The 20,447-nt window shown below is 35.5% G+C and overlaps 1 protein-coding gene across 1 annotated transcript in view; it reads left to right on the top strand.

Moving 5' to 3' along the window:
* Positions 1-20,447, top strand: part of C15H8orf34 (chromosome 15 C8orf34 homolog) — a 520,738-nt gene that overhangs the window by 485,302 nt on the left and 14,989 nt on the right. The window contains 1 exon segment of the mRNA XM_049853855.1: positions 1,332-1,425. Within this exon segment, the coding sequence (XP_049709812.1) occupies positions 1,332-1,425 (94 nt within the window).

Genomic DNA, 20,447 nt, shown 5'->3' with positions numbered 1-20,447 from the left:
GCCTCTATCGTGATATTGTTTATTGGTCCAGTTGTAAGGATTTTTGTTTTATGTTCATATGTAACTGCTAGTGAGAGCTGTAGTCTTTTACCTTCAAATTACTATTTAGTAATTTTTATATTGCTATAGTAGTGATATAAAAGAATAAGTGATTGACTCTGCCTTGTAGCATGAGGGAAAGCTTCCAGTAGAGGTGACACTTGAGCCTTGGAAGAGAAGTAGAAATGTGTGAGACAGATAAATATATAGAAAGCATTCAAGGAAAAAACTTTAAACATGTGGAAATATATTGATGATATCAGAGAGTATGACAAAAATCGAGGGGCTGCCTATTATTTATAGTTGGAGTAGAAGTGTTGGTCAAGGTAGGATGTGAATGGGAATGAGGCTCCCTTTCAGGCCAGACCTGTATGAATCATGAAGCCCCTTGAATTTAGATTTTATCCTGGGAATAATGAGAGAACTACTCAAGGATTTTGGGTAAAGCTCACTCTGGTAGGGAACCAGTGGGGAGAATTAGAGAGGGAGGAAACTTGATCCTGAAAGACTTCATAATCGGGAACCATTAACTAGTCACTGTCAGATTGATCCCAACTCGTGGTGACCCCATGTGTTTCAAAGTAAAACAGTGACCCTTATGGTTTTTGATAACTGATATTTCAGAAGTAGATCACTAGGCCTTTCTTCTGAGGCACCTCTAGACAGACTCAAACCTCCAACCTTTCAGTTAAGAGGCAAGCATATTAAGTGTTTGTACCACTCAGGGGCTCTGGCAGATTTCATGGATGGCTGTGTCAGAAAGAGGGGTGATGAGGATCTGCTTCAGGCTAGTGACAGAAGGCAGAGAGAAATAAGGAAGCCTATGAGAGATAGCTTAACAAAAATAAGGAAGTAAGAAGAGGAAGGAGGCAGAAAAGTAGTACTGAAGGGTAAAATGGAAGATGCCCTCTAAATCCTTCTAAGCTTTATTCTCATTAAAGAGAATTTGAAACCTTCATGGCAAGGAGGAACATTTTGTGCAATTTTATATTGAATTTTTCATCATTGCATTTCCAAGAATGAGTGCCAGAGTTTCCATAAAAATATTAATTCAAGAAGGAACATAGATATTTCCTCTTATTAAGACTCTAAATCTTATTAACAGAACATAAAAATAAAATGAGTCCAGAGTTTGTGCCATGTCAATGATACAAAAAATAATTTAAACTTGGAGATCTTTTATGTTGTGGGAATATTCTTACTACAGGTTTTAAATATACCGTTCATGGAGATATTGTATGTTTACAATATCAATCTAGATTTTCATCTAAAATAATTTTATTCTTTGGCAGGATGAATCCTTAAAGCAACTGCAAGTAGTTCATCAACCATGGATCTTGCCAAGTGACACAGAAAGTGAAGGAGTAGAAACAGAACAAGATAAACGTGAGTAGACCCTGCTGTTTATTGGCAAATCCCTTTTAGCCAAAGGAAATCCACAATAAAAGCATTTCATAACATTAAAAAAAAAAAACCTCTGCAAAAAACAGGCTCAATTAAGTACAACATATAAAAATACACAATACTCAGTCTATAAATATTGATTCAATGACATTTTAATTGCGGTGCTGAGGCCCCTAAACTAACTTACTTTTCAGCGTAGTGCCTGTAAAGATGGCATTACTCTTCCTGAAGTCCAGCGTAGAATACCCAATTTAAATGTGAATCTTTTACACATACTTTAGAACTGTATCAGTGACAACTTGTGATCATTAAAAAAAAAAAAAAATTGCAAAATGCATTAGGACTGAGTATTATATATGAAATTATATTACTGATTAAATGAGTAAATACCCGCCACCACCCAGTGCCGTCGAGTAGATTCCGACTCGTAGTGACATATCTAAAAACTGTTCTAGGTTCACAAATCAAATTAATATTATAATAGTATTTATGAAAACAGAAAATACAGCTCTTGATATTTGTCTCTCGGTTGAAATTGTGACAAGAATGGACTACTGTACTAGGGCATGGCTCAGTGCATGCTCTCCAGGGGCTAAATGGCATTGTCAGACATAGGGTTAAGCAATTGAGAGGAGAGGTTAGTGTCTGACTTAATATATACGGAAATAACATCAAAATTTTAAGTAAGAAGATATAATTTTTTTTTTTAAACCAATGGTAGCCTGTAGAAAGAAATAAAAATTGTATGTGATAATGTAGCCCTCATGATAATAGGCTAAACTGTAGCCACCAGAGATACCTAATACGTTACACAGGAAGCACTATGATTCTGTAGCCTGGGAGATTCAGGAAATTACTCTTCCAAGGTTGAAAGTCATTTAAAAATATTCTCATCCCAGTTCCATACCTGCTGGCTTATGTAGCCAGAGGGAGCACAGCCAAGAGAGGGAAATGAGAGTCAGAGTGTTCAGGTTAGAGAAGGAGGCACAGAGCCGAAGAATCATGCAGGCAGCACATTCATAATACAGTAAAAAACTCAGTAACATTCTACAGGTTCTATTGGAGGGAAACAACAGTTTCCATACAAACCAACCGATAAAGCCTCAGCACTTAGATGATAGGTTGAGCAAGTACAAAAGCCAAGAATGTATTTTGGAGGATCCTTAATGGTAGAAATTCTAAATAAGAGAAGAGAATCCCACAAATCTAAAAGAATTAATAGTGACCCAAACTTTAATGAAAACACACACACACACACACACACACTTAAATATGCATAAATTCTCATTCTGGACTTTGAGTGTAATCATTTTCACTAAATTCTTTTGAGACGTTCATAAATTTTGTTTAAAAAACAAAACAAAAAAAAACCCTTAAAGGTACTATGTGTGTGCTGTATAAACACAGTTTATGTAATTGAGCTAGCATTACTCTGTTAAGTTCACCCCACAGGTACCCGACATGGGCAAAACTAGATTAACAACGTTCTTATAGTTTTTTATAGAATGCAGTGTGTGTTAATTGTATTAGAATGTGCAATATCTTATAATGAACTAAAACTTAAAAAAAGGAGAGAAAAGAATTGATCAAAATAATATATTGTATCCAATTCCAAATTCAAACTTACTTTCTTTTCCTCAAATTCTTATGGGTCCAATCAGTTTTAAGACTGGAAAACATGACTTAATGCCAACAAGGAAAAAATCCCTAGAACTTTCTTTTGATCTTTGTAATTTAATACAGATTTACTTTCTTCGTATGTTTTCACAAGATTTTGACATTAATTTGTAATCATCTCTTCCTCCACAAGAGTGCAAATTCTGTGAAAGAAAGCATCTCTTTTCTTCATTGTATTTGGAAACATAATAAACTCTCAGTTAATATTGGAAGAATCAATAAATGAGTGAATGAATGAATAGATATCTCTAATACTCTCCAGTTTCTTCAGCAGGACTGTTGGAAATTTAAAACAAATAAAATAAATAATAATTGTGATTGTTAATAGTTGCCCTAAAATTATTTATAGCTTTATTAAAATTTTAATATTCAATGTATAGTTTAGCCATGGGTCTTATCAAAGCGTCCATCAATCACTCTAAAGAAGGCCATTCTTGAACTCTGCTAACCATAGACATAGAACCAAAAATACTTGCTCTCAGCAATGGTTGTACTTGGAGGTGAACCGTGACAATGGCAAATTGTTTGAAATAAAATCAGGTTTTAAAAATAAGTAGGTGGTAATAGCAGCCATCTGGAAATGGAATGCAAGCCAGCATTGTAGCCAAGTTCATAGCTCAGAGATGCAAATACTTTTCAATAATGGCCTCCAACAGCCAGGTGCTGGGACATGTGCAAGGTGGAGACACTGAAGGCATTGGCATCTTATCTATTCATTCATTGACTCAGTGTGTGTGGTTTGTAGAAGAGCCGGCAGGATAGGTATAGATATGTAGAGATCATCCACCTGGAAAGATATGTGTATTATATGTAGATATCTTCTACCTCTTCTTTTTCTCAGTGGAAGGAAATAAATGACAATAATCTATGTGAACCCAGCATCTGATTTAGAGCCTAGAGGCTCATATATTACATATTTATGAGTGAAGATTGAAGCAGAACAAGATTCATCATCCCAACAGAAAACACCTGTTTCTTGACTCAACTTTCTATAAATTATACCTAGGTTATTTTATAGAATTCTGTAAGTTCTCCTGAGAGAAAATTATTATGGCAGAAAGTTTCCAAATAATGTCATGATCTTCAATTGGTATGTATTTCTTATTGTATCATTTAAAAATAAGATTGAGCTCAAATAAATTTTATAAATGATCATCTCTTAGGAAAAAGTCTGTCTTGAACAATTAAATGGGAAGCTTTATAAACAAAATAAGCAGAACCCTTAATTAGCTTATCTTTTTTTTTCTTTGCTTTAGGAAAGTATAAATCATAAGTTTAAAAAACTCTTGTCAAGAGTGTGTTTGTTTTTAATCTTTCAAACTATGATCAGAAGTTGCTAAATAAATCAAACCACAGATATTTGAATCTCCAGAGATACTTGTTTAATATTCATGTTCCTGGACTGTACTTCAGACCTACTGAATCAGTCTCTGTGCATGGAACTCTCAATTCTGCATTTTTGATAAGTTCCTCAGGTGATTTTTGGCTTCTTCTTAAGATTGAGAACTACTGGGATGGGAAGTCCAATGAATTGGGAGGTTGTGTTTTTTAAATTGGTTTGATAGTGTTGCTAGACTTTGGATCTTGTTTCTGTAAGCCTCTTCCCTGATCAAAAATTAAGTTTGGGTATAAAGATTAATGACACGTGGTCGCTGCCCTCAAAGAGACTAACATGTAAGCAAGTAATGACACATTACAACATACTCCATAACAGAGTATGCATTAAAGCATTACCAGTAAGTGATTAATTGTATGTAGGATGGGCTGTCAGAGTGAATGAAGGCGGAAAAGTGAAGTAAATACGTGTGCAGAAAAATTAGGGGTGAGTCTGTCAGTCAATGGATTCAACACCTACAAAGATGCAAAGTCACATTATAGCTAGACACACGGCTGATTAAATCAATCCACCCAGCCCCCTCAAACTCTCAAACTACAATCGTGCTTTTTTTTCTTTTACAGCCAAGCTAAACAACCAAACAAAAAAATCAAGCCAAATACCTGAATTAAAGACATAAGTGCCCCAAATAAAAAAATAAGAGCCAGAGTTATAAGTGAGAACAAATGCTGTGGTGATCTATTGTGGCTTCAGACTTGGATCTAGGTCCTAGGTCCTGTGTCCTGAGGTCTTAATATATATGAGGATAAGAGTTTTGGTCCTGGGCTGGCTTAAGACAGGGAAACTGAATTATTGGCATTATATAAATCCTGACATCTAGAGGAGCTGCATCAGGTATGAAATGCAACCAAATTACCTGTACTCTCCAAATATAGAAAATAACAAGAAATTTTGCTATTTGTACAAGACTTTTTGCTATCTGCATGTGCTTTGGACATGTTGTCAGGAGAGACCAGTCCCTGGAGAAGGACACCATGCTTGGTAAAGTGGAGGGTCAGCAAAAAAGAGGAAGACCTTCAATGACATGGATTGACACAGTGGCTGCAACAATGGGCTCAAACATAGCAATGATTGTGAGGATGGTGCAGGACTGGGCAGTGTTTTGTCTGCTGTACATAGGGTTGCTATGAGTTGGGACTGACTTGATAGCACCTAACAACAGTAGCAACAGGGTTCTGGATGAAAAAATATAAAGTTATCCACGAGAAATTACACTACCAGATCTGTATTTGGCGATTGATTCTAAGCTTAAGCTACCTGTATGGCATAACCCTTTACTGTCAAGTCGATTCCAACTCAAAGCGACACTATAGGACAGGATAGAACTGCACCCATAGGGTTTCCAAGGAGTGGCTGGTGAATTCGAACTGCCAACCTTTTGATTAGAAGCCAATCTCTTAACCTCTGTGCCACCAGGTCTCCATATGGTATAGAAACTCCAAATTATAGTGAAAATTGGCCAGCATCATTAAAATGCATAGTGTTCTCTCAGATGTAAATGTACACATACCATTTAATATCATGTGGTAAATACTATGAACATGATTTATTACTCTTGTTATCCTCCATCATTTGACCAAGGCAGTGTTTGCTAGTTTCTCCCCTCTACTTTTTTTCACACCTTTTCATACTCTACTCTTTGGAAGCAGGTCACTAAGTCCAGCCCACATTCAAGGAATATGTCATCCCATGGCCTGCTGGCTTCTGTGATTTCTGATGAGAAGTCAGCTGTTAATCTTATTGAGGCACCTGTGTATATTATGAGTTATTTTTCTCATGCTGCTCTCAAGATTATCTCTTTGTCTTTTACTTTAGAAAGATTGACTATAATGTGTAGGTGTGAATTTCTTTAAATTTATCCTACTTGACGTTTGCTGAGCATCTTTATATGTAGACTAAGTTTTTCATCAAATTTGAGAAATTTCTAGCTGTTATTTCTTCAAATATTCTTTCTGCCTCTTTCTCTCAATCCCTCCTTCTTGGACTCCTATTTTGTGTGTATTGGTGTGTTTCATGGTTCCCTACAGCTCTTTGAGGGTCTGTTCATTTTTCTTCATTCTTTTTTCTTTCTGTTTCTCAGATTAACCTGTCTCAATTATCCTATCTTTCAGCTCAATGATTCTTTCTGATGCCAACTCAAATATGCTCTTGTGTCCCCTAGTGAATTTTTCATTTTAACTACAGAAATCATACCACCACCCAAGATAATTGTTGCTGCTATTTGTTGTTTCTGTTATTGATGTTGCATTTGTTTAGTGACTTTCTTGGGTTAATTCTGTAAAGTCTGTATTATTTATTGTACACAGCCACTGAAGTCTGCTCAGTTAGCTTAGTAGTCAACAAATGACTGGACATGATGTCAAGTCACACCATCAGCACTCCAGCAGTTTAAACTCTACTTGTGCAGAGCCTAGGTCAGCCAGAGGTGAGAGATAGGGCCTTCTCAGGTCTTTCCCAGGCAGGCATACAGCCCTGCACATATATATGGCTTTCTGGATCCCCAGAGCTGTGTCAACTTTAAAAGCCCCCTATGGACATTTCATTAATCAGATTTTCTTTTTATTTTTTAGGCTAGTCTCTTGTTTGCCCCAAGTGGTATTGCTGTTTCAAGCAGCTGCTGTACAAAACAATTGCCCCGATTACTTTTAGCAAATGTCTAAGGACATGATTTCTCACTTGGTGAGCTCTGATTTAGGTTAAATAGAGACAAACCCTGTAAATGGGGATTTTCCAGGGAGCTCACAGATAGGTCAAATAGTAACAAACCCATTCTTTCCCCTCCAGTGGCTGCTAGTCTGCTAGTATTCACAGCTATGACTGTTGTGAGGCTGGTGATTTTCAAAGCTATTGAAGAGCTGGAAAGAAAGGGGTAAGAATAGAGCAAGTGAATAGGCCATATAGCTCATTGTGTTTATTAAGATTCATCCATTTTTTCCTTGAATAAATGCTCTCTGGATTGTTACCAGCCTTTATTAATTTCCAGAGATCCAAAATGTTGATTTTGACAATATTTGCCAGTATTCTCATTACTTTTATGGAGAAGACTTTTGGAAATTCTTACACCACCTTTCTGGAAGTGCTTTTGCCTTCCTATTTTTCTTTCTTTTATCAGTCTGGTTTTCTCTTTGAGAATTAGGAATATGATATTTGCATAACGGGTTCTGGAACCATAGAATATCTACTCGTTTGAGTCCTAGTTTCATGTAAAGCTATTAAAAATGACTCTGTGGTAAAGAAGTTTTGGGAAACTCTACATATCATTATACTTGAGAGACTCTCAAGTGTAAGACACACCATTGATTTAACAAGAGCTTTTTTTTTTTCAAAGGAAGTAAAATAGCCCTACAATTTTAAATGAACAGATCAAGGGTAATCAGCATTCTGCTTTAAAATGAGGAAAAATACTGTCCATTGGTGGACCTGAGGAAATGCTATGAAGTCTCTTCTGAAAGATTTACATAGTAAAGTCACTGAGAAGTCCTGCAGCAGTCAAATCTCCTTGACTGTGTTTAGCTCAGTATTTTTGTGTGTTTACTTGAGTTCTTTTGCAGAATGCCCATTAACTTCCATTTGAAGAATATCTATAATGTGCAGAATGCCTATTAATTTCTGGAAGAACAAGTGTTCTGGGCTTTTATAAAGTGCTAATGTAATCTAATCCTCTCAATCTCCATCTTCTCAATTTAGAGATGGAGAAATCAGTGCTCCTAGATTATAGGTTTGTCCATGCCATTTAGTTAGTGGCAGAGGCAGGACTAGAACTAGGTCTTCTGATTGAGCCCAGTACTGTTTTACCCCAGTTGCCCAATTCTTCACACATGATCTCCCCATCCCCTTTACCAGGCGCAATACAACTTATGCTGTGACTCTTGAGAGTAGAATTGCTTGGGTCATTAGTTAGGGCTATGAATTCTACTGTCCACCAAGTGTGTACCCAGGGTTTCACATTGAAAAAAAAAAGTTCTTTGTTCTTCTTAAGGTAATGGTCTTCCAAGATTTACTACCATAGCTAATTATCTCTCTGGATCCAAGATAAGTTACTAACACCTTGTATAGTCAAGGGGTGGAAGGCTATATGGGGAAACAGTGGACTGTAGAAAACATAAAGACCAGAATGAGTTGATAGCCAATTATGTCAGACAGGTGTCAGGACTTTATGAGACTTGGAATCTTCAGGATTTCAGAAGTATTAGGGTTGTGGGGTCAGAAATAGGAACTGGGAGATAAGTGAGGCAGAGCTTTAGTGGTACATTGCTCTTATTTCAAGTTCAGTTGTGTCATCCCACAAATATTTGTAGGATATATAGACTCTGGAAATATTTAGTAATAAAACATTAATAGTAATACAGTAAAAATAGCAGAGGAATAGTTAAGATATCTATGTAAAAAGGACAAAAACTTCTAGCACATTGTATTAGGTTCTTTCTATAGATCAAAAGAAATTTTGGCAATTTTTTAATCTCACTTTTTTACTTTCAATCTTCTATGAGTGTTCAAAAAATTTTAAAGCTTCTTCTAAAAAGTTCAGGCTATCTGAACTCATAAAAAACTCATATCAGGTGATAAATCCTCTAAGTTAGGTATATCACATGTGCATATTTGGCATCTGTTATTGTCAAAAATATTTTAGGATTAGTCTTTAATCAATAAATATAAAACTGAATTAAAATAATTATTGCTGATTACTTGTTAGAAGGAACGATTCTAAAACCAAATTGCAATTTTTCATTATAATACCAATTGAATTATTTTGATTAGATTTTTTTTTTTTTTTAATTTCTGGAGACCAAACAACCTCTGAATCATTTGTGCGATTTTTTTTTTTAAATAATATTTTGTGTTTTAGGTGAAAGTTTACACAGCAAATTAAGTTCCTCCTTAACAATTTTTATACATATTGTTCCATGCCATTTTTTAGAATTTTTACAACGTGTCAGCATTCTTATTATCTCCTTTCTGTTCTGTTTCCATTGATTTAGTGTCCCTTTCCCTCCTTGCTTCCTCATCTTCGCTTTTGGGTAAATGTTGTCCATTTGATCTCATATAGTTAATTTTTAAGATAGCACAATACTCACAGGTGATATTGGTTATTTTACAAGTCAATCTGTTATTTAGCTGAGAGGTGACCTGCAGAAATAGCTTCAATTCCAAGTTCAAAGGGCATCTTAGGGTGATAGTCTTGGTGGAGTTTCCTCTAGTCTCTATTGATCCAGTAAATCTAGCCTTTTTTAGGAATTTAAATTTTGTTCTACATTTTTCTTCCAGTCTGTCTGAGACCTTCTATTGTGTCACTGGTCAGAACAGTCAGTAGTAGTAGCTGGGCACCATCTAGTTCTTCTGGTCTTAGGATAGAAAAGGCCTTGGTTCATGTAGGCTATTAGTCCTGTGGACTAGTTTTTCTTTGAGTCATTGATTTCATTCATTCTGTTTCGCTCCAGATGAAGAGAGAGCAAGAGTTGTATCTTAGATGGCCACTCGCAAGCTTTTTAAGAACCTAGACACTATTCAACAAACTAGGATGTAGACCATTACCTTTGTGAATTATGTTATGCCAATTGACTAAGTTGTCCCCTGAGACTATGGTCCTAAGCCTTTTAACCCACTTATCTAATCCTGTGGGTTGTTTGGCTATGCCTAGAAAGCCTCCCTAACTGTGCCCCCTATGTGGTTTGTTATATATGCAGCACACACAAACATGTATATGCATGTGCTTACAAATACACCTATATATGCACATGACTTTATTTGCGTACGCCTTCCCATACACATACATGCATCCATATCTACCTACATAACCAAATACATATTTTTTGGTTGTTTTTTCTGTTGCAAAGTTGTATATGTTATAGCATTTGCTGAAATTGTCCCTTTTGCTTGTGTACTTCTTAGTGTCAAGTTGTGCTGATTTCACCCATATTTGGTATTGCCTTTGCCATCACCAAAATTAACAAGTGTCTATTACCTACAAAGTGATTCCCCTTCCCTTTCCCTCCCACCCCTGGTAACCATCAAAAAACTTTGCTTTCTGTTTGTATATCTGTTCTTGATATTTTATAGTGGTGGGACCATGAAGTATTTGTCTTTTTGTGATTGACGTATTTCATTCAGCATAATGTCCTCCACATTAATCCATGTTATGTTTCATGAGCTCCTCATTAGTCTTTATAGTTGCATAGTATTCTGTTTTATGTATGCACCATAACTTGTTTTTCCATTCATCTGTTGATGGGCACATAGTTTTTTTTTTTTTTCATCTTCTTCTTATAGTGAATAATGCTGCAATGAACATAGGTGTGCATGTGTCTGTTTGCACTACTGCTATTAGATCTCTAGGGTATATACCTAGGAGTGGGGTTGCTTGATCATAAGGTATTTCTATTTCTAGCTTTCTGAGGGAGCGCCATACTGTTTTCCATAGTGGGTGTACCATTTTACATTCCCACCAACAACATATAAGAGTTCCAGTCTCCCCACAACCTCACCAGCATTTGTTGTTTTTTTGACCGTTGCCATTTTTGCAGGAGTGAGATGGTATCTCACTGTAGTTTTGATTTGCATCTTTCTAATGGCCAGTGATCATGAGCGTCTTTTCATGTATTCGTTGACCACCTGAATGCCCTCTTTGGTGAGGTGTCTGTTCATGTCCTTTGCCCATTTTATAATTGGATTTTTTGTTATTGGCTTGATAAAATTTCCTATTTATTTTAGAGATTAGACCCTTGTCAGATATGTCATTGCCTAAGTTTTTTCCCAGTCTACAGGTTCTCTTTTCACTCTCTGGGTAAAGCCTTGTGATGAGTATAAGTATTTAATGTTAGGAGGTCCCAGTTATCTAATTTATCTTTTGTTGTTTGTGCATTTTTAAGTTTGTTTGATAGGCTATTTATGCCAAGAATTAGGGCCCATAGTTTTAACCCTGTTATCTTCCAGAAACTTTATAATAATTTTAGCTTTGACATTTAGATCTTTGATCCATTTTGAGTTAATTTTTGTGCATGGTGTGAGGTATGGATCCTGCTTCATTTTTCTGCATATGGATATCCAGTTTTGTCGGCACCATTTTGATAAGAGATTGTTTCTTCCCCACTGAATGGACTTTGACACTTTGCTGAAGATCAGTGGCCTATAGATGAATGGATTTACTTCTGGATTCCCAGTTCTGTTCCATTGGTGTATGTGTCTGCCATTGAACCAGGACCATGCTGTTTTGATTACTGTGGCTGTATAGTAAGGTCTGATATCGGGAAATGTGACACCTCCTATTTTGTCCTTCTCCAATATTGCTTATGCTATTTGGGGCCTCTTTCCTTTCCATCTAAAATTAGAGATTAGTTTTTCCATTTCATTAAAGAATGTTGTTGAGATTTGGGTTGGGGTTGCATTATATTTGTGGATCACTCTGGGTAATATTGACATTTTCACAATGCTGTCTTCCAATCTATGAGCATAGGATATTTTTCCATTTACGTAGATCTCCTTTAGTTTCTTGAGGTAGTGATTTCTGGTTTTTCTTATATAAGTCTTTACATCCCTAGTTGGGTTTATTCCTAGGTATTTTATCCTTTCGGGGGCTATTGTAAATTGTATTGTTTTCTTGATTTCCTTTTCAGAGTCCTCCTTGTCAGTGTACAGAAACCCAACTAATTTTTGTGTGTTGATGTTATACCCTGCCACTTTGCTGAATCCTTCTATTAGTTCCAATAACTCTCTTGTGGAATCTCTGGGATATTCTATGTATAGGATAATGTCATCTGTGAACAAGGACAGTTTTTTTTACTTCCTTTTCCGATTTGGATGCCCTTTATTTCCTTTTCTTGCCTATTGCACTAGCTAGGACTTCCAGTACAATATTGAATAAGAGTGGTGATAAAGGGCATGTTCATCCCATTCCCATTCTCAAGGGGAAGGCTCTCAATCTTTCTCCATTCAAAGTAGTATTGTCTTTTGGTTTTACATACATGCCCTTAATTATGTTGAAGAATTTCCCTTCAATTCCTATTTTGCTGAGAATTTTAATCAGGAAAGTGTCTTGAATTTTATCAAATGCCGTTTCTGTGTTGATTGAGATGATCATGTGATTCTTTTCCTTTGTTTTATTTATGTAGAGAATTATGTTGATTTTCTAATGTTGAACCAACCTTGCATCGCTGTTATGAATCCCGCTTGATCATGATGTGGTAATTTTTTGATATGTTGTTGAATTCTGTTGGCTAGAATTTTATTGAGAATTTTTGTGTATATATTCATGAGGGATGTTTGTTTGTAATTTTCTTTTTTAGTGATGTCTTTGTGTGGCTTTGGTATCAGGGTTTGCTGGCTTCATAGAATGAATTAGGGAGTATTCCTTACTTTTTTCTGTTCTGGAATAGTTTGAGTAGAATTGGTGTCAACTCTTCTCTGAATGTTTGGTAGAATTCTCCAGTGAAGCAGTCTAGGATGGGGCTTTTTTGTTGTTGTTGGGAGGTTTTTTTTATGACTTCTTCAATTTATTCTTTTGTTATGGGTCTGTTCAAATTTTCTACCTCTATTTGTGTTGTAATGCGTTTCTAGAAATTTCTCCAATGTTTTCATATTTGTTGGAGAACATTTTTTTATAATATTCTATTATGATCCTTTTATCTCAGTTGTTTCTGTTGTAATGTCACACACATTTCATTTCTTATTTTGGTAATTTGCCTCTTCTCATTATTTTCCTTTGTCAGTTTGGCCAGTGATTTGATCTTCTCAAAGAACTAACTTCTAGTCTTGTTGATTCTTTTTATTGTTTATCTGTTTTCTATTTCATTTATTTCTGCTCTGATCTTTATTATTTCCTTTCTCCTGGTGACTGTGCAATTCTTTTGCTACCCCTTTTCTGTTTGTTCAAGTTGTACAGTTAAGCTATTGATTTTGGCCCTTTCTTCTTTTTTGATATGTGCATTTGTTGCTATAAATTCTCCTCTGGACACTGCTTTTATTGTGTGCCAAAGGCTGTGTTGTGTTTTCATTCTCATTTGATCATAGGTATTTTAAAATTTCACTTTAAACTTCTTCTATTACAAAATAGTTTTTAAATAGGTTGTTTTTTTTCAGTTTTCATGTATTTAATTTTTTCCTTGTTCTTTCTGTTATTGATTTCTAATTTTATAGTGTTATGGTCAGAGAAAATGCTTTGTACTGTTTTGGTGTTTTTGAGTTTATTGAGACTTGCTCTGCAGCCTAAAATATGGTCTATTTTGGAGAATGATCCATGTGCATTGGAGAAGAATGTGTGTTGTATTCCTATTGGGTGCTGAGTTCTGTATATATTTATGAGGTCAAGTTGGTTGTTTGTATTGTTTAGATTTCCTGTATCTTCGTTGAGTTTGTTTGTAGTTGTTCTGTCTATCATGAAAAGTGGTGTGTTAAAGTCTCCTACTATTATTGTAAAAATATTTTTCTTTTCAATTCTGTTAGAGTTTTTTTTATGTATTTTGGAGCTCTATCATTGGATGCATAAATATTTATTATGACCTTTCAATCATTCTTGAAATCCATTATTTTAATCCTTTTGTCTCTTAAAATGGATTTTGATTTAAAGTCTTTTATCAGAGATTATTATTGCCACTCCTGCTATCTTTTGGTTACTGTTTGCTTGTTATATTTTTTTTCCATCCTTTGATTTTTAATCTATTCATGTCTTTCTGTCTAAGGCATGTCTCTTATAGACAACATATTGATGGGTCTTTTTTTTTTTTTTATCTCTCTCGACTGGTGCATTTAAACCATTTATATTCAGTGTGATTATCAATAGGTGTGAATTTACTGCTGCCGTTTTGTTATGCTTTTTTTGGTAGTGTTAATGGTTCTTTGTTCTGCTTAATTTTCTGTGCTGAGTTCTTTTTGTTTATGGAATTTGGTTTCATATCCTTCATTGTTGTTGATTTTGTGTTTATTAAGTCTTTTTGCTGTTCTTCTTTATTTTGGTGAGTAGATTCATTAATTTTCTTTGTGGTTAGTCTGAAATGTACCTTTATTTTTTTAAGTTTAAAACAGTCTGTCCTATTTTGATATCGTCTTGGCTTCTACATATGGGTGTTCTATAACTACATCATTTATTACCCTTGTTTGTTTGCAGTTGTCATCCTTTACAGATTGATATCTGTTTCCCTATTTTCAGTTTTGTAGCTTTATTTTACTTTTGAGAGTTCCTTATCTGGATTGGCATCTGGGTGATGCTGTCACATGCTTAATCTCAGGTTATTGTCTGATGTCGTTGGTTCTTCGACTGAAGGACTCCCTTTATATTTCTTGTAAGGTTGATCTGGTTTTTACAAATTCTCTTAATTTTCATTTATGTGGGAATGTCCTAGTTTTGCCATCATATTTGAAAGACAGTTTTGCTGGATATAAGATTCTTGGTTGATAGTTCTTTTCTTTCAAGGTTTTACATATCAGGATTTGATGGGAGTTGCTGATGCAATATGTGCTTGGTGGGCTAGTTACCGGGCATGGGTGCATGTAGTGTTCTTCCCAGTCGCTGCATTATGGGTGTTGTGAGTGCACATTGTTGGCTGTCAGGTGGTTGGATTGGGGTGCACATGTTACTGATCTTTGGATGGGTGGCATGGGAGCTCATGCTGCCAGTTGCTGGGGAGCGGAGTGGTGGTGGGCAGGAAAATGCACTGCCAAGTACTCGGGCAGTGGCGGGGGTCTCTATGCACAATCTGTGGGAGCATGATGCCTCAGTCAGCAAGAGAGCAGGAGCTGTCTACCCCTACCTGGCAGCGTGGGAATATGTGCCACACATTGCTGGGTAGGAGAGGCAGTAGGGGGGAGGGTATGGTGTGTCTGAGTAAGTCACCATCTTGGACCATCCTCTCCTGTGGTATTCTTATTTGAAATGTTTCCCAAGTCTGTGGTAAAGCCCTGATATTATGAAAGGCTCAACTGATTCCTAAAGGTATAGAAAAAAAATTTAAAGAGCAGCATTTAATGATATGTAAAACTCAATCTCGCCAAATAAACTGTTAAGTGTAATGGAAAAATGTGTCAACATGCTCAGGATTGATGTAGCAATATAAAAGGCTACATGCTTAAGACTACCTGCTCTGTTCATTAAAACCTTCTTGTGATGTGTAACGGTAATCAGAAAACATAATAAACATCACAGAAAGCTGTATTTAAACAGCAAAACAGCGGAAGTATTCTTTTGTGATGAACATTCTTTATTCTATGGAGTTGGATTCTTTAAAACTAAAAATAGGAGAGTCGTCTTTTTTTTTTTTTGAAAAATCGAAGTTATAAATGAGTGGCACATGTTTTTAATCCTAATATCAAACATTTTTTGTCTATCTTGGAATATTGTGGTATCTAGGTGTGGCCTAAAACTACAAAATAATGAAAGCAAAATCAAAGTACATCTAGTTCATTTTTTAACCTTAATGGACAGAACTTACAGGGCAGCCTTCTATGAGATGAGGTATGTCTTTCACAAATGAAAAGGATGTGTTTTCTGGCTGGAGGAAAGGCCTATTTGTTTGTTCTCTATGGATTTGGTTCTGTCTGTTTTTAGTTACTGCAAGAACTCGAACATGTTCACACCAGCAACCTGTTCCATGATTTCCCTTGGCTCTTTTGCAGCATTACCCAGCTTCACTTTCACAAATTAGACAGGCCTAGGCTTTTTTGTCCCCAAGAAGGAATTTAGTTAAGATCCTTCACTAATTCCCATATACCCTATAGGCCAGATTACCTTCTTGGAACTATCATATTTGTGAATCTTGAAAACTTAACATACCTGCAATGAGAACCTATCATGTGTTGGGCTCTATGATATGGGAAATGGAAAAGAAAAAAGAGTATCATCTGTTCTCTCTAGCAAGTTATAGGCAAATGCATAAGCATCTATAACATGAAGCATATTTCTTGAGAGAGAGATAAAATGTTAAGGCAGTCAAAGGATAAAATATCACATTGAGTCAACAGTAGAAACGTGGGACTAGAATGCTCTTCATGAAGAAATTTGTATTTGAACAGAAGGCTGACTAGGGGTTTGAAGGACAGAGATGGATGAGGAGGTCATATAAGCAAGAATAACAGCATGAGCAAAGGCACCAAGACAGGAAGAACATTGGTTTTACTTGGTGGCCCAGGGAACAAAACAATTAATGCTCTTGGGGGTGTAGATATTGGAATTATAGGGGATTGGAGGAGATGTCTGGAAAGGTAAGTCATGAGAATAACAGAGTTCAGATTTGAAGAATAAAAATATGAATTGATAAAGTAGACATGGGGGAAACCTTTGTTTAGGGAGGAACTCTAATAAGCATATTTATATCTGTATCATTGACTCGACAGGAACCACCACCAACAACATCTGCAAATAATTCCAACACAAGTGATGAGGAAGTCCAAGTCTCTGACCTGTTAGATAGCTCTTAGGTTGAAGAGAAGAAAAGTGGGTTCTAAATTGCCTAGTAGTACATTTTTTTTTACTACCTCAACCAGTGACTATGATTGCTCTAAGGCGTACTATTTGTACAAAATACTGATAGAATAAAAGGGGCTTTGGAAAATGATCATCTTTATTAGTCCTAGAAATAAACATGGACCAATACCTTAGATGAACTCACGTGAGAATGAAATAATTCTGAAAGTGCTTTTTTGAAAATTTGCTGTTATTGGCTGTAGTTATTATTCTGTAAGTTAAAGGTCAGTAAATATGTAACTCTAGCTTATATTTTCCATTCTATAAAAATGAATCAATTTTAGAGAAAGCGCTTACCTGAAGTCCCAAAGCATACATGACCGTTTCCGGTAAAGGAAATATAAGTTTTACCTGATAAGTGTCTTTTCAATGTATAGGTAGGCTCATGTTGGTGTCGTTAGTTGCCATCAAGTCAATTCTGACTCATATGTCAGAGTAGAACTCTGTTCCATAGGGTTTTTAAGCTGTGACCTTTTGGAAGCAGATCACCAGGCCTGTCTTTGGAGGTACCTCTGGGTGGATTCAACCTGCCAACCTTTTAGCTAGTAGTCAAGCACTTAGCCTTTTGTGCCACTGGGGGCATCCTAGACCCAAAATAAACAATTCAGATTGGGTCCCTTCAGCTGAAAAAATAAAATAAATCTATATCCAGACAAAGGGTATTTGGGGACTTTAGTGGCTATGAGGCCATGTATGTCCATTTTCTCTTCTAGTTTAGAGTTCCTTCCTGATTTTAGGTGGTACCTTTTGAAAGCACTGAACTATTTTGGGATGACTTACTGCTTTTGCGAAAAGCCTGTATCTGGGTTCAACTTCATAATAGCTAAGGCCATATTTTCAAAGAGGACTAAGTGATTATATAGTAAAGTTTAAAGGCAAGAATCTATGAACTAGCAGCCTATGGTCTGAATCTGTCTGCAGATATACTTTGTTTGGCTAGGACAATATTCTAACATAAAAATAAACTTGAGCTCACATTTTAAAATTTTGAGATTTCAAGTAAAATCATTATATTCTATTGAAAAAACAAGAGATATGGCAATATTAGGACTACATTTCCTCATAACAAGTGACTTGAGCCTAGATGCAGCATTAGGTAGCACACATTTCCTCCAGTTTGCTACAGCCCCTAACGTATGCTAATGTCCCCTCACATTGCTTGCTTCACTAATTTACATTAAATATGACCTGTTGGGAATTTAAGGTTGCCATCTCTGTTTTTTGATAAGGCAATGGGACTTCCCTGTTATCCCAAATTATCTCCCTTTAGCTGCCCAATGTTTTTCTCTTCACATTGTCATTCTGCCTAAAATGTTCCTGAGTTCTTTCAGCTAAACAGCACTATCTCTTTCATAAATAAACCTTATAGTGTTGGTAGGGTTAAATCCACCAGAATTCACATTCAGAACTTAATGTTTTGTCTGGTTGCATTTCACTTAATACTCAACTAGAATCTATCTAAGGAGCCCTGGTTGTGCAGAGGTTGAGTCCTCCACTGCTAACTGAAAGATTGATGGTTGGAACCTACCAGCAACTCCTGAGGAGAAAGATGTGGTAGCCTGCTTCCATAAAGATTTAAAAAAAAAAAAACCCACTGCTGTCGAGTCGATTCTGACTCAGAGAAACCCTATAGTGACCCCATGTATATGTAGGGTCGCTATGAGTCCGTAAAGATTACAGCCTTGGAAATCCCATGGGGCAGTTCTACTCTTTCCTATGGCATCGCTATGAGTCAGAATCAACAGCAATGGGTTTGGTTCAGTTTGCTTTTAGGAATACCTAATGTGAAGAGGAGTTGTGATGTTTGGTTTGGAGGGGGTAGGTTGTAAAAAATTGGGAAAATCATAAATAATAAAACTACCCATTATCTCACCACTCAAAAATACATTCTGTTCTTATTTGGATATTTTTCTTTCTAGACTTTTTTTTTATTATTATTGCATGAACTTTCTCATTCTCTCAGGTGTGTGTGCAAACACATACACACCATAGATCATCTACATGATCATCTATACAATAATGTATGATCATGATTTACATTGTATATATCCTTATAATGTAATTTGAACTTAACATTATATTTTAAATATTTTTCATGTTTAAAATTTCTTTTTAAAATAAATGCACAGTATTTTGTTATCTGGATGTACTATAATTTATTTAACCGCTATGGTTGTACATAGAGTTATATCCAATGTTTTAATTATTCTAAATGATGTGATGAAGAATATATTTGTACATCTATCTTAACCCATATTCATGTTACATTTTTAAAGCTTGTTAGACAAATTGTCAAATTTTAATGCATTTTTTTCCTTAAATTCTATGTGCAATTAATTGAGAGTTTGAGCTTTAATATATTGTCTGATGAAAATAGCATTATATTAGGATTATATTTCTAAAATTCTTGACTCAGGTATATTATTTAGTAATTAGGTATTAAAGGTACTTAGGTATTAAGTATCTAGCACAGATGCTATAAAAAGTACACAATAAGTAAGATCTCATCTATGTTCTTAAGGAGATTTTATTTGAGGGAAAAATATGAATATATATAACAATTGCAAAAAATTGGAACATAGATCCTAGATTCAAGGTCAGTGAACATAGTTCTGACACTTGTTGGGGAAAGTGTGAAATCATTTGGGGGTTATATTTTACAACCACTATAGTTATTTATTTTTTTTTTATATAGTTATAGTTTCCAATTACACGTATGTTTGACATTGTAAGTGTATGTCATAGGTCCCCTCCCTCATTTTTTCATCAATTTGTACATCATCGTTCTAGATATTTTCTTCTGCTCTATCTTCAAGTTTATGATTTCTATCTTTAATTCTATCAAATCTGTTTTAACATATACATTGATTTCTGGATTTCAGTTATTGTATGTTTTATTCTAGCAATTCCATTTGGCTCTCTTTTAGTTTCTTATGTCTTGTATTTCCTTGAATATATTAAGCATCGTTATTTTCAAATCCATGCTTAATAAATTCTTCATCTGGTTTCTTTTGAGTCTGTTTCTATTCATGCTTGTTTTCCTTTGTTTTTTGAGCACGTAGTCTTGACACAGTTCTTTGGTTATTTTTGATAAAGTGTTGAGCATCGTATATAAAAAATTACAAAGATAATTTGAGGCCTTAGATGATGTTATCTTCCTCCAGAAAGGATTTTGCTCTTGCTTCTTGCAGAAGGGTAGGGACCTAGCAACTCAGATTATCCAAATCCAGTGAAAAATTGAGAAAGTTTGAAGTTGGGCTTTATTCCTTGAGAGGGCTGATGTATTTCTATATTACACTGTATTATACTGTAGAAGTATGGGTAAAATAGAAATATATCAATCAGGATTGCACACTAAAACTTAGGGATTTTACTTAGGTTACCTTCTTTAGTAGGCCTAGGGCTTCAATTTTTTCCCATAACCTGGAAGTCTTTTGTAATCTCTCTTTAGATTCTCAGCCTCTCAGGAGTCTGTTCTAGAAC

The sequence above is a fragment of the Elephas maximus genome, chromosome 15, assembly GCF_024166365.1.
Source record: "Elephas maximus indicus isolate mEleMax1 chromosome 15, mEleMax1 primary haplotype, whole genome shotgun sequence".
Taxonomy (NCBI): domain Eukaryota; kingdom Metazoa; phylum Chordata; class Mammalia; order Proboscidea; family Elephantidae; genus Elephas; species Elephas maximus.
This window is presented reverse-complemented; position numbering and strand designations above follow the sequence as displayed.